This window comes from Prunus mume, linkage group LG3, assembly GCF_029339155.1.
Source record: "Prunus mume cultivar Tortuosa linkage group LG3, ASM2933915v1, whole genome shotgun sequence".
Lineage (NCBI taxonomy): Eukaryota > Viridiplantae > Streptophyta > Magnoliopsida > Rosales > Rosaceae > Prunus > Prunus mume.
In genome coordinates, this window is record NC_142700.1 from 2,320,042 (window position 1) to 2,335,117 (window position 15,076).

A 15,076-nucleotide genomic window follows, 5' to 3' on the forward strand; every position below is an offset into this window, starting at 1 on the left:
AAAACTGCCTGATGACGAGATTATATTTCTTATCTTCCCCCCCTCTCTCCCCTCCCCCCAAAAAAGAAGAAGAAGAAGACAGATTTCCTTTGAAATAAAAATTAGAAGAGGTTATGGGATTTGTAGACTTTCACATGGGTACAATAATGAAAGTTCTTATTTTTTGCTTCATATTTATAGAAGTCATGTCGTTCTTTCATTGGTTAATAGTAATTGTTATAAGGGAGAATAATAAGAAAACACTTTTGAAACAACATGTATTGTCATTTGTATATTATATATAGAAGTTGTAAATAGATCAGAATGCAATTGCTTGTGTTTCATATGTATGACTGGATGTGAAATGTTTTTATCAGTAGGAACACAACAAGCGCCTTCCATGGTCTGTTCAACAGGGGCAACAACCTCCCCTTGCCAATCCTGTTGAGGCGTGCCTAGAAATTGTACAGAGGAAAATTTTTGAATTAATTTGTGACTAATTTTAAACATTTTGCACATGCAGCATGTAATAATGTGGTACCATATCATATTGCAAGTATTAATACACGTAACATCTTTTAGGGGGAAAAAGTAACTGGAGACTTGAGCTTTGATATGATGCTCTTAAATTTTACTTGTTACTGGAAAATGAAGCAAACTAAAGGAGCTACATGCATAAGTTATGTTTTGTGTGCAGAGTATAAAAAAGCAGGCTTCCTATCCATAAATCCGAAACCGAAAGTGTGCAGACAAATAAGCTAGTTGCTGATTAGGTAAATACCTATCTAATTGAATTTTTGCTACAAGTACAATCCACTTACACAGAAACGCTTTAATAGTATGAAGAGAAATCAGATGCAATCATAAGATTTGGAAACTATAAAGAACTACCTTTCAAGGCCTGTAGATGTTGGCTTGGTCCTTACAAAAATCTGCACCAGTCCATAAGGCTGGTCAGAACAGAACTTTAACCAAAAGCATTTGGTGTTGCAGTTTAGATGGCAAATACAGCACATTAAAAATCAGGCAGCATTATGTGTCTGGATGAAAGGGTGACAAAGCAGATGGATACCTAACCTAACTACTTTTTTCTTAGAGAAAAAAAGAACCTAAGCTCCAAATCTGGCAAAGGGTCGTATGTTCGTTTCTCTTTTGTGTTGAAACGGTAATGCCTGTGATCCTCTGAACTCCAAGTTGAGTAGCAATGAGGTTCTGCATTAGCAAAGAGCCAAGGAATTACTCGCACAGATGAAAATACCAGAGGCAAATTCTTTTAAACTAATAATCTCAATGTTATATTTTTGAAAGATCAATTGTCTCAAATCTGATGTGATGGAACATCTAGTGGTTAGGTATTACTTACTATTTTCTAGTTTCTTCTCTCTGGAATATCAGTTTTTAAAAAGAGCAGATAGAAACTATAGTGTGTGTTTAGGCAAAAAGGTCCAAAGTCATGCTGCAAATGGCGATGTTTTGGAGATGATCACTTCAACAAAAATGTTTAAACTGAGTCCATAATATGCTGTTGGAAGTATATTCTCCTCAACCCTCGGCAAAACCTGTGCATGGATTTTAAATTCATAAATCAATTAGATAAGCAATTGAGATGCTAACAATTAGAAATGAGTTCAAATGTGTAATTCATGGTTTCTAACTTTTTCTGTCATCAATTAAACATTGAGGCCAGAGAGGTCTGTTAGAAATGAGATACTAACAATTAGATAATCCATCTGCTGATCTCAAAGTTCACAGAGCTTACGAGGTCTGTTAGAAGAAGAACATTGAGGCCAGTTCAAGGAATAGAGAAATGAACCAAAACCACCCAAATAAATGCTTACTTGACTTGAGATTAGATTTTTTTCATTACATTTATTCAGTGACTAGTTCTATGAACTAAAAACTGACAAATAAAGGAGGTTAAAATAAGGGTAACTTTAAAATATAGACAATCAAGATACAGTAATAAAATATTTTAGTGAGGATGCGTAATCCGAGGAGATGGAAAGAAAGGAAAAGAGGAAGGAGGACAGAGGGATTGGATTGGATTGGAAGTATATATGCAAGAGTCACAAACAAGACTCACAAATTTCGGAAGTATTAGCACAAACTTGAAAATAAAAGGAAACGTAAAACAAAGGAAAACCCATATTAATTAACTTCCTTTATGTGGGACTCAAAAAAATCAAAATCACCAAAATATTCCTGCTCTAATTCAGAAAACCAAAATCCCAAACGAAATCGGAAAATCAAAACTAGAAATAAATGCCCTGCTTATTAAAGATGCGTGCATTGGGGTATAATAGTTTTTAATGATAATTTATTATTTAATTTAGACTGAAATGGAAAAAATAATATTGATTAAATGGTCATAATATGGTCGGTTATTCAATCAAGCCAAACCGCCCATATAACATGTAAGCAAGAAACGCCGTTCTTTCTTTCTCCCACAATTCATCCTGCACCCGACCGCCAGTCCTTTGTTCTCTCTCAACCGCAAAGCCAAACACCAAGCTCTACACAGCCACGGACAACGTCTGCGGAAAGGACCTTTTCTCGCCAGCTATGGCCCCTCTCAACGGCAATACGTCAATAATCGGTGTGTATGCTTTCTTTTAATTCAAAGGGTGACCAAGACTATCTGCAATTGAATTGCTTGAGCTTTAAATTAATTTTATGCCACAGCTTCTGTGTATAAAAAATTATATTTTCACATTGAAAATATTCAATTTTTTGTCTTTCCTCCACTCAGTCACATTGTTCTATTATATGTCCTCCCTTATGTGCCAGTGTTCCGGTATGCTCTTGATTTTTGTTTTTAGGGTTTCCGAGAAAGATTATATGAAATTTTTTGGGCTTCGTGTGGTTCGGAAAAAAGAAAGTGTTGTTTTTATTTTATTTTTGTTGTTGTAATTAGAGGATATATCTTATGCCAAAAGATTTAATCAATTTTTAAAGATGATTTTTCCAGCCAAGTTATTTTGGTATGTGCACGATGGATAGCCGGTATTTATTTGTTGATGGGATCATGTATATTATTCCTTCTAACTTCTTCGACATCAGAACCCATTCTCTTGCCTTTTTTTTTTTTTTGGTATTTAACAATGTAATTGCATGTAAACAGATAGCAAGGCCAAAGAACCAAAGACGGAACCAGAGACTACAAAACTAACTAAAGAAGAACTTCTGAAAGAACTTCATAGCAATTATTTTTTTTATCTGTTCCAGGGCCCTTACAGTCCTAAGGGTATGTTGTTTTGTGTGTGTGTGTGAATAAAAGAGATGGTCTAGCCTCCGCCTTCCTAATTCTATTGGGATGCTCTCTAATTTAGAGACAAGAAAGAAAAATATATATGCAGGGTTCTCTATTTTATGACATAATATCTATACTATGCATTTGTTGTTGTTCTATGTCATGTTGAAAACAACTCGTAAGTTAAAAAGATGATTTCTCTAGCCAAGTTATTTTGGTGTTTGCATCAAGCATAACCAATATTTAATAATATAGTTATTTGTTGATGGGATCATAGATGTTATTCCTTATAACTTCTTTGCATTAATTATCACCTTCTTCTTTTTCTTTTGTATTTTCACAATGTAATTGCATGGAAACAGTGAGCAAGCCTGAAGAATCACAGCCTAAAGAAGAATCACAGCTTGAAGAATCAGAGAATGATGAATCAGAGAATTATGAATCAGAGACTGATGAATCCGAGGATGAAGAAATTGGTATGCTTTTGATTTTGATTTTTTTGAACAAAAGCAATAGTCTAACTATATTATTGGTAAGCGATAGCCTCTTCAGTCCTAATCTTATTGGTAAGCTTTGGATTTTAGGGACAAAAAAGATGTGCATGCACCTTTTATATTTACATTTTTTTCTCTCTTATAACATAATATCTATGTATTTGTTCTTATTTTATGTAATGTGGTCGTAATACTGATATTTGGGTTTTATCATCTTCATTCATTTATTATCTTAAAAAAAGATTATTTTTATTGTTTTTATTGTATTTAACAATGAATCTACAAATTGCACATAGGTGAATGTAAGTATTGTTTAAAGGTGGGTGACCACCATACAGAACTATGCTCTTACATTGATGAGGTCCCAGAGAACGCAATTGTTGGTGAGAGTTGTGTGGTTACATGTCTTATATGTGGCTGCTTCTTTAGAGACTCACGTTGTGCTAATTGTGGCTTAACCCTAGGACGTGCACTCTTCAAGGGTTGTTTAATATGTGGGAAGAAAGGCGAACACATGGAATTTGAGTGCCCAAAATTCGAGCTGAATCCTAATGTTACTTTCGACCCTTATAGTCATTCTTTTATGGTCGATATTCGCCCTTAGAGTTGAAGCAAGGGAGAAAGAAGTGCTTTTTTACGTCGTTTGCCATAAAGAACATGCATCCTAATCTTTTGATGTCTACATCGTGTATTGTTTTTGTCACAAATGAATTGCAATTTGCATCACATGGTCCATTATATTTCTGATGCTTGAACTAGTTTTTATCTTATGATTTTGTTTTTCTGTTATGGGGGTAGTATAGTTTATTTTAATTTAAAGACTCACTAAACAACTGGGCATGAATGACCACGGTTTGAATTGAATGATGTCTTGGTAAAATAACAAAGGTAAAATGGAAAAGTTTAGTAATAAATGTTATAATGAGTTTTCACATCCGTAATTTATAACACTTTGCAATAAGTTAAATGTCGAAGAGGCTAGTCTGGCTACCTTCCCCATATCATCCTATGAAGAATAAAGATCGAGTTGAAATACGTTCAAAGATATTAATAGTTCTAATAGAAGACGAGTCAAATAATAATAATATCATACACATAGAAAAGGAAGGCGGAGCCAAGTGATGGCAGTGTCATGCATGCATATGATATCATATGAGGGCCAAGTGATGTTTCGACAACCTATGGAAGTACAGAGCTTAAAAAATTATGGAGCAGAGCAACTTCTCCAGCATGCCACAACCATATGACTACACAGTGCCAAGCATTAGCTTAAAAAATGCCAAGAAATAGGGGCATTTGGCATCCTATTCAAATAGGGAACTCAAAAATTTTGATTTTTCTTAAAAATAAGGAATTCTTAAATCTATTTTTAAGATTGAAAAACGTGTTTGGTATGCAACTTGAAAATTGCTTTCAAATATTAAAATTTAGAGAACTTGTGGGTTGTGCAAAAAAAAAAAAAAACAGATATTTTTTATTTTAAATAATTGGAGTGTTTTTTAGTTGTTCTTGAGTTTGAGTTTTTAAAAATAAGGCTACCAAACAGGTTTTCTTTGTTTTGGACTCAAATTCTGTTTTTGAGTTTAAAAAGTTGGATTTAAGTTAGATACCAAACGGACCCTTAACGTTTCAATATCTTCAATCGAGGTTTCCAGGAATGCTTTTTTTGTTATGCAGTTTAATCATGTCATAATTGGTGACCTAGTTGTTATCATACGATATATAGCCAATTACTATGACTTATGGCTCGCATAAAGGATTTGCTGAATTCATTCATTCTCGTTGGCTAATAGCTATCATACGTCAATGAGATTGAAACGACGACATTTTGGACCAATACATCAATGATAAATTGTGAAAGTTCCCTCACTCAACTCTTTGTTGAAGGAAAAGGTAAACAACAAATGTCATATCCTACTATAATAGAAAAATGTTTTGCTCCTTATTAATTAGGGATATCTCTAAATCCGATGATCCCAATTCCTTAATTCATTAATTACTCAAATCAAATATTGATTAGAGTTTATCAAATCCAACATTTGTTTTTGATTTTAAAAGGAAAAAAAAACAAATAAATTATATTGTCGTATTGTTAGATTGGGAGACCACACATAAAGATACAAATGAATGCACGCAATGAATGGTTCATTTGGCTAGGAAACAAATTATTATTTTTTGATGACAATGTCTATCTCTTACCTCTCTCTAATTCTCAATCCCCAAAATTTGTAAGCCTGGAAGATACAATTCATGAAATTAGGCCCACTGTTGTAGGAGCCCTAGTTCCATTTGACACTTTATCAAGGGAGCTTCTATAGTGAGTGGAAAGTTATAAGGGGTGTTTGTGAGGGGTATGTAAGGGCCGTTGGATTTCATCCAATGGTGAGTTTTTAAAAGAGGGTGCATGTAGAACCGGGTTGAAATCTGACCCGTTGGAAACCCAACTTCAGTTGAAGTTCTTTCCCTCTTTCCCTCTATGTGAAAAACTCCTCTCTTTTTGAATGTAACGCAAACCCACAATTAGAAAGATCCAAAGCTCCCAAACCCTATAGTCGCTCAATTGTCATCAGCTCCTTGGGAGGCCTGCGATCTATGGTATCCTCGGTATGACGATTAATCGCTCTTACATAGCTATTGCCCTATTTTGATTCTATGGCTCAAGTGGAAACCCCTTCTCTTTTTCGTTCAGCAGACGAGATTCCAGATGAAAGCAAAGTAGCATCTCTTTCTGTAGCTAGATGCCGCAGCAGCAGTTGTTCCTCGATTGGTAGAAATGGAGTCTCCACTACCAAAGAGTCTTCTCTAATGTCCACCACATTTTCTCAAGCTGACTGACTTCGGAGCTCCCAATTGATTTTGACACTATCAGGCCCAAAAGACTAAAATACCCATATGCCCTACTTTTTTTTTTTGGGACGACTATATGCGCAACTTTAATTCACAAATCTTTTTGTTTTCTGGTCGATCTTTAATTCACAAATAAATATTCACTATCGTGAATATATTTTATTTTTGGAAGGGATATATATTTTTATTTGAAATGTAAAGTCTGTTTTTGGAAGGAATATATTTTTAAAATATAAAAATAAGAAGTAAGGAATGAAAGTTTTATAAAATAAAAAACACTACTACATTTTTCACTTTGCGACGAAGAGAATTTCGCGCAAAATACATTATAGTCGCACAAATTTTAGCGATAGAAACTTCGTCGCGCATATTCCGTCGCGCAAAGATCGTGGAGAAAGACTTTGCGCGACGAAATTTATTCGTCGCGCAAAGAGACTTTGCACGACGAAAAATATTGGTCGCTCAAAGTGACTTTGCGCGACGAAACATATTGGTCGCTCAAAGTCACTTTGCGCGATGAAACATATTGGTCGCGCAAAGCGACTTTGCGCGACGAAAATATTGGTCGCGCCGCGACTTTGCGCGAAAAATATTGGTCGCGCAGCGACTTTGCGCGACGAAAAATATTGGTCGCGCAAAACTTTGCGATTTAAAAATTTATTTAAAAAAATTCCGCGTCCCATTTTGGTACCGCCCAAATTTTTAGAGTTTTGCGCGACGAATATTAATGTCGCGCAAATATTTGCGCGACGAAACTTTTTGACTTTTTGTTTTATTATTTCTTTAATATTAATTTAATTATATTAATTATTTCGAATTTTTAATTTTTAAATTTAATTTAATTGTATGATTTTTTTCGTTACTTTAATTTAAATTGATATTAATTTAATTATATTAATTTATTCAAATGTTTACTTTTTAAATTTAATTTAATTACTTTAATTTAAATTGACATATTCAAAATAAAATTACATATGAAAAATAGTGATCAAATTATCCAATAAATATATATATATATATACAATATTCAAAATGTACACATAAATTAACAAAGTACAATAAAAAAAATACAAATTTATAAATAAACCCAATCCTAGACATGTATTTATAAAAAAACCCAAGCACTATTTAAACATAGAAACACACCCAAAATCAACCCCAAAGTCAACTTTTTGGGTGTGTTTATAAATGGGTTTTGAATGTGTATAATGATGGGTTTTGGGTGTGTTTATATGTTTAAATAGTGCTTGGGTTTTTTTTATAATTTCAACCCCCATTTTGGGTGTTTTAGTGAAACTCCCTAAAAAAAAAGGGATAATCTCCCCTAAAATTGTTATACCACAAATCCAACCCAAACTCCAATCCCTCCCTTTTACTCAACCACAAACCCCACACAAACTCAAAACTAACTCCAAAAACACATATTAATGAAAAAAAATTAAAATTTGGAGAGAATCTACCTTTTGGTAAGATTGAGAGTGAGTGAGAATGAGAGAGAGAAATGAGTGTGAGAGAATTAGAGAAGATAGTGATAGAGAGATGAGAGAGTGAGTGAGAGAGAGAGAGAGAGAGAGAGAGAGAGAGAGAGATAGTGAAAAGAGAGATGAGAGAGTGAGTGAGAGTGAGAGATAGTGAAGAGAGAGATGATGAGAGATTAAGTGAGAGGAGTGAGTGTGAGAGAAATGGTGGGATTTGGGGAGAGGGAAAGAGAGAGGAGAGGAAAGAGTAGAGAAAGACATTGAGAAAATGGTGGATGAGTTATTTTCATTTTAAAAACCGTATCACTTTGCGCGACGAACGACATTGTTGGTCGCAAAGTTTTGCGCGACGAAAAATATTAGAGTATTGGTCGCAAAGTTTTGCGCGATTTAATATTAGTATATTGGTCTCGCAAAGTCAAAAAAATCCACTCCCATTTTTGGTACCGCCCAAATTTTGAAATTTTTGCACGAATATTAGTATATTAGGTCGCAAAGTCAAAAAAATCCGCCTCCCATTTTGCTACCCGCCCAAATTTTGAAATTTTTGCGCGACGAAAAATGCATATTGGTCGCGCAAAGTCTAAAAAATTATATAAAAATTCCATCCCATTTTGGTACCCACAAATTTTTTGCGACGAAAATATATATTGGTCGCGCAAAGTCTAAAAAATATTTTTTCATCCCGCATCCCACTTTTGGTACCCGCCCAAATTTTTAGAGTTTTGCGTGGAATTGTTGGTCGCGCAAACTTTTGAGAGACGAAAAATTGGTTCGTAGCACGATATTTATAAAAATAATTGTTATGAATAATAAAATTATTTTTTTTACGATTTAAAATATAAATAAGGTTAAAGCTACTTACTAAATGTATATACCAATTTCTTGAGTGTTATACGTACAAAATAAATAAATTTAAAGCTACTTAATAAGGAAATAAATATATATATATACACACACCATTCAATGATCCAACCGTCAGACTTGTTTGTATATACTTCAAGATCGTATACCCCAAAAATCGTAAAAAACGAACATTCGGAGACCTAGTAACGGGACAAAAAATTTCAACGGTTCTTAATGAAAAATCACGATTTAACGGTTATTTTAACTCCGATTTTGATGATTTTTTACAGCTACACTCCTTGACCCTATATGAATACAATGAACTAATTCGATCGTCAATTTAAAATATTTACACTAGTGGATACCACAAAATCTTATGTTATATTTAACAAAAGTATAAATAAACTCTTAATTGTTAGTGAATATATTGTTTTGATGGCATACGCATTCAAAAAAATATTTTCAACGATCCAAATCAAACTTATTTGTTTATACTTGAGATCATATACGCCAAAAATCGCAAAAAATAAACATTCAGAGATCAAGTAACGGGACAAAACTTTTCGACGGTTATAAATGAAAAATCTTGATTCAACGGTTATTTTAACTCCGATTTTGATGATTTTTTACCGCTACACTCCTTTACCCTATATGAATACAATGACTGAATTTGATCTTCAATTTAAAATATTTACACTAGTGGATACCACAAAATCTTATGTTATATTTAACAAAAGTATAAAGAAACTTTTAATTGTTAGTGAATATATTGTTTTGATGGCATATGCATTCTACGAAACTAGTTTGAACGATCCAACCATCAAACTTGTTTGTTTATACTTCAAGATCATATACGCCAAAAATCGCAAAAAATAAACATTCAGAGATCAAGTAACGGGACAAAACTTTTCGACGGTTATAAATGAAAATCATGATTCAACGGTTATTTTAACTCCGATTTTGATGATTTTTTACCGCTACACTCCTTTACCTATATGAATACAATGACTGAATTTGATCTTCAATTTAAAATATTTACACTAGTGGATACCACAAAATCTTATGTTATATTTAACAAAAGTATAAATAAACTCTTAATTGTTAGTGAATATATTGTTTTGATGGCATACGCATTCTACGAAACTAGTTTGAACGATCCAACCGTCAAACTTGTTTGTTTATACTTCGAGATCATATACGCCAAAAATCGCAAAAAATAAACATTGAGATCAAGTAATGGGACAAAACTTTTTACGGTTATAAATGAAAAATCATAATTTAACGGTTATTTTAACTCCGATTTTGATGATTTTTTTATAGCTACACTCTTTGACCCTATATGAATACAATGAACTAATTCGATCGTCAATTTAAAATATATATTTTCTAATAAAAACCCAATCCAAACAACAATACTATATTTTTCTAACAAAGATTTAAAAAATAAATTTTTTATTTTATTTATTTTATAAGGACTTTGCGCGACGAAGTTAATTGTTTAAATCGCGCAAAATTTGTCGCAAAACTTTGAGCGACGACGTATTGTCGTCGCAAAGTCACTTTGAGCGACAATTATTTCGTCGCGCAAAAGTTGGTCGCATAAGGTTTTCGCGACGAAATTATGAGTTCGTCGCGCAAAATGCGTTATGTGACGAATAATTTTTCGTCGCGCATAAAATTTGGTCGCGCAAGGGTTATTTTGTAGTAGTGAAAGTACCCACTACGATATATTTTAACTTTTTTGTTATTTAATTTCATATTATTCAAGTTATCTTGTTTTAGAAGTTTAATTAATAAAGGATATTTCTTGCTATTTTGAAAGTTTCCCTAAATTCTTTGGGAAAAAGGAAAAGGTTTCTCAAAATTATGCCTCTGCCTTTTTATAATAGTCTTGTCTTTTCTTTTTTTCGGTCTCCATCTCTCTCTCTTTGTTTTTGCACGTTTAGGGTTTAGAATTTGAAAGACTCCGTTATCTATGGGTGGATCAATGAAGGTTTCGCAATTCAAGAAGGTGGTCTGGCCCTCGAGTTGTGAGGCTTCGAAGCACATGGACGAGGTATTTGTCCACTTCTCATCTCTAACTGGGTTTATTTTCTGGTGTTATGTGTGTGTGTTGGTGTTTTATTTAAATAATCAGGTTATGTGAATATGGGGTCTTAGTTTGAAATTGAGTTTTGGGGTTTATTATTATTGATAAGTACATTATAATAGTGGCAGTATGAATGTTGTTTTTAATGAGATTTAACTATTGACAGGCTCAGGTTGTGATGCCAAACTTAAATTGTTAGAGTGGGTGGTAGAAGTTCAATGGTATCATTTTGTTTGTCTGTTGACTAGGATCTGAGGACGATGAGTTGATGCAATCATTTTGTTTGTTTGACTAGGTATCTTTTGTTTGTTTAATACCTAGATACCCAGTGAATTTCAGATCAAAAAACAAAAGCCCATGAACTTTACCCCAACAATACAAACATAAAAAAAACAAAAACAAAAAACAAGATTCTCTTTTCTTCTCTCTCCAGCCAATCCAAAAACAAAAACAACAACACAAACAAAAAAAAAGACTATCAGATATTAAAAGAAACCTTTATCAATTCGAACTACTATCCACTCAAAAAGTGATTTACTAAATCTGAGAGAATTTTAGATGGTGGTTTTCTTTATTGTACTGCAACTTGAGGTGTTTAGATGTCACATGTAATAGAACGCTTAACTTTGTTCTTCTCTTGGTCATATTTGTTGTTTGTGCTGTCTCTTGGCAGGATGGAAAGGTGGCTGATACATTAGAAGGTGCAGATCCATCTAGTTTGGCTAATAAAGTTGCAGTTGAGCCTGAAGAACCTGCTCCAGAGTTGACAAAAGAGAATGAATCTTCCCAAGAGCAAATTGAAGCGCAAGATGGCCTTGATGAATTCTACTATACTATTTCTTTTGAAATTGGTATGCTTTTGATTTTGATTTTTTTGAACAAAAGCAATAGTCTAACTATATTATTGGTAAGCGATAGCCTCTTCAGTCCTATTATTGGTAAGCTTTGGATTTTAGGGACAAAAAAGATGTGCATATATGCACCTTTTATATTTACATTTTTTTCTCTCTCTTATGACATAATATCTATGTATTTGTTGTTATTTTATGCAATGTGGTCGTAATACTGATATTTGGGTTTTATCATCTTCATTCATTTATTATCTTAAAAAAAGATTATTTTTATTGTTTTAATACTGATATTTGGGTTTTATCATCTTCATTCATTTATTATCTTAAAAAAAGATTATTTTTATTGTTTTCATTGTATTTAACAATGGATCTACAAATTGCACACAGGTGAATGTAAGTATTGTTTAAAGGTGGGCGACCACCATACAGAACTATGCTCTTACATTGATGAGGTCCCAGAGAACGCAATTGTTGGTGAGAGTTGTGTGGTTACATGTCTTATATGTGGCTGCTACTTTAGAGACTCACATTGTGCTAATTGTGGCTTAACCCTAGGACGTGCACTCTTCAAGGGTTGTTTAATATGTGGGAAGAAAGGTGAACACATGGAATTTGAGTGCCCGAAATTTGAGCTGAATCCTAATGTTACTTTTGACCCTTATAGTCATTCTTTTATGGTCGATATTCGCCCTTAGAGTTGAAGCAAGGGAGAAAGAAGTGCTTTTTTATGTCGTTTGCCATAAAGAACATGCATCCTAATCTTTTGATGTCTACATCGTGCATTGTTTTTGTCACAAATGAATTGCAATTTGCATCACATGGTCTATTATATTTCTTATGCTTGAACTAGTTTTTATCTTATGATTTTGTTTATCTGTTATGGGGGTAGTATAGTTTATTTTAATTTAAAGACTCACTAAACAACTGGGCATGAATGACCACGGTTTGAATTGAATGATGACTTGGTAAAATAACAAAGGTAAAATGGAAAAGTTTAGTAATAAATGTTATAATGAGTTTTCACATCCGTAATTTATAACACTTTACAATAAGTTAAATGTCGAAGAGGCTAGTCTGGCTACCTTCCCCATATCATCCTATGAAGAATAAAGATCGAGTTGAAATACGTTCAAAGATATTAATAGTTGTAATAGAAGACGAGTCAAATAATAATAATATCGTACACATAGAAAAGGAAGGCGGAGCCAAGTGATGGCAGTGTCATGCATGCATATGATATCATATGAGGGCCAAGTGATGTTTCGACAACCTATGGAAGTACAGAGCTTAAAAAATTATGGAGCAGAGCAACTTCTCCAGCATGCCACAACCATATGACTACACAGTGCCAAGCATTAGCTTAAAAAATGCCAAGAAATAGGGGCGTTTGGTATCCTCTTCAAATAGGGAACTCAAAAATTTTGATTTTTCTTAAAAACAAGGAATTCTTAATAATTTGAGTGTTTTTTAGTTGTTCTTAAGTTTGAGTTTTTAAAAATAAGGCTACCAAACAGGTTTTCTTTGTTTTGAACTCAAATTCTGTTTTTGAGTTTAAAAAGTTGGATTTAAGTTAAATACCAAACGGACCCTTAACGTTTCAATTTCTTCAATCGAGGTTTCCAGGAATGCTTTTTTTGTTATGCAGTTTAATCATGTCATAATTGGTGACCTAGTTGTTATCATACGATATATAGCCAAAGCCAATTACTATGACTTATGGCTTGCATAAAGGATTTGCTGAATTCATTCATTCTCGTTAGCTAATAGCTATCATACGTCAATGAGATTGAAACGACGACATTTTGGACCAATACATCAATGATAAATTGTGAAAGTTCCCTCACTCAACTCTTTGTTGAAGGAAAAGGTAAACAACAAATGTCATATCCTACTATAATAGAAAAATGTTTTGCTCCTTATTAATTAGGGATATCTCTAAATCCGATGATCCCAATTCCTTAATTCATTAATTACTCAAATCAAATATTGATTAGAGTTTATCAAATCCAACATTTGTTTTTTATTTTAAAACGAAAAAAAAAACAAATAAATTATATTGTCGTATTGTTAGATTGGGAGACCACACATAAAGATACAAATGAATGCACGCAATGAATGGTTCATTTGGCTAGGAAACAAATTATTATTTTTTGATGACAATGTCTATCTCTTACCTCTCTCTCTAATTCTCAATCCCCAAAATTTGTAAGCCTGGAAGACACAATTCATGAAATTAGGCCCACTGTTGTAGGAGCCCTAATTCCATTTGACACTTTATCAGGGGAGCTTCTATAGTGAGTGGAAAGTTATAAGGGGTGTTTGTGAGCGGTATGTAAGGGCCGTTGGATTTCATCCAAGGATGAGTTTAAAAGAGGGTGCATGTAGAACCGGGTTGAAATCTGACCCGTTGGAAACCCAACTTCAGTTGAAGTTCTTTCCCTCTTTCCCTCTCTGTGAAAAACTCCTCTCTTTTTGAATGTAACGCAAACCCACAATTAGAAAGATCCAAAGCTCCCAAACCCTATAGTCGCTCCATTGTCATCAGCTCCTTGGGAGGCCTGCGATCTATGGTATCCTCGGTATGACGATTAATCGCTCTTACTTAGTTATTGCCATGTTTTTATTCTATGGCTCAAGTGGAAACCCCTTCTCTTTTTCGTTATGAGATTCCAGATGAAAGTAAAGTAGCATATCTCTTTCTGTAGCTAGACGCCGCAGCAGCAGTTGTTCCTCGATTTTGGTAGAAATGGAGTCTCCACTACCAAAGAGTCTTCTCTAATGTCCACCACATTTTCTCAAGCTGACTGACTTCGGAGCTCCCGATTGATTTTGACACTATTAGGCCCAAAAGACTAAAATAGCCATATGCCCTACTATTTTTTTTGGGACGAAAATATGCGCAACTTTAATTCACAAATCTTTTTGTTTTCTGGTCGATCTTTAATTCATAAATCAATATTCACTATCGTGAATATATTTTATTTTTGGAAAGGATATATATTTTTAATTTGAAATGTAAAGTCTGTTTTTGGAAGGAATATAAAATATAAAAATAAGAAGTAAGGAATGAAAGTTTTATAAAATAAAAAAGTACCCACTACGATATATTTTAACTTTTTTGTTATTTAATTTCATATTATTCAAGTTATCTTGTTTTAGAAGTTTAATTAATAAAGGATATTTCTTGCTATTTTGAAGGTTTCCCTAAATTCTTTGGGAAAAAGGAAAAGGTTTCTCAAAAT

The 15,076-nt window shown here is 33.4% G+C and overlaps 1 protein-coding gene and 1 long non-coding RNA gene across 3 annotated transcripts; one reads left to right on the forward strand and one right to left on the reverse strand.

Annotated features, from left to right (window-relative positions):
* Positions 1-229: 229 nt before the first annotated feature.
* On the reverse strand, positions 230-1,210 carry LOC148918398 (uncharacterized). The gene is made up of 2 exons (XR_016125558.1): positions 871-1,210; positions 230-434 (listed from the first exon to the last, which is right to left on the reverse strand). It is a non-coding gene; the product is annotated as an uncharacterized LOC148918398 (long non-coding RNA).
* Positions 1,211-3,113: 1,903 nt separating this feature from the next.
* LOC103343887 (uncharacterized) lies at positions 3,114-4,448 on the forward strand. 2 transcript variants are annotated; one of them, XR_016125385.1, is made up of 3 exons: positions 3,114-3,223; positions 3,592-3,705; positions 4,020-4,448. XR_016125385.1 is itself a non-coding variant. In XM_016797194.2 (2 exons), exons 1-2 carry the CDS (start codon positions 3,582-3,584, stop codon positions 4,325-4,327), a joined length of 432 nt encoding a protein of 143 aa, XP_016652680.2. In that variant the 5' UTR covers positions 3,257-3,581; the 3' UTR covers positions 4,328-4,448. The 2 variants fall into 2 exon arrangements, 1 of the variants encoding a protein (XP_016652680.2); XM_016797194.2 differs by lacking the exon at positions 3,114-3,223 and having other exon boundaries at positions 3,257-3,705.
* Positions 4,449-15,076: the final 10,628 nt, after the last annotated feature.

Bases quoted from the DNA above. Each gene is read 5' to 3' on its own strand.
- LOC103343887 (XM_016797194.2), top strand. From the start codon at position 3,582: ATGGAAACAGTGAGCAAGCCTGAAGAATCACAGCCTAAAGAAGAATCA. The intron at 3,706-4,019 runs GTATGCTTTTGA...AATTGCACATAG, and splicing joins ATCCGAGGATGAAGAAATTG to GTGAATGTAAGTATTGTTTA.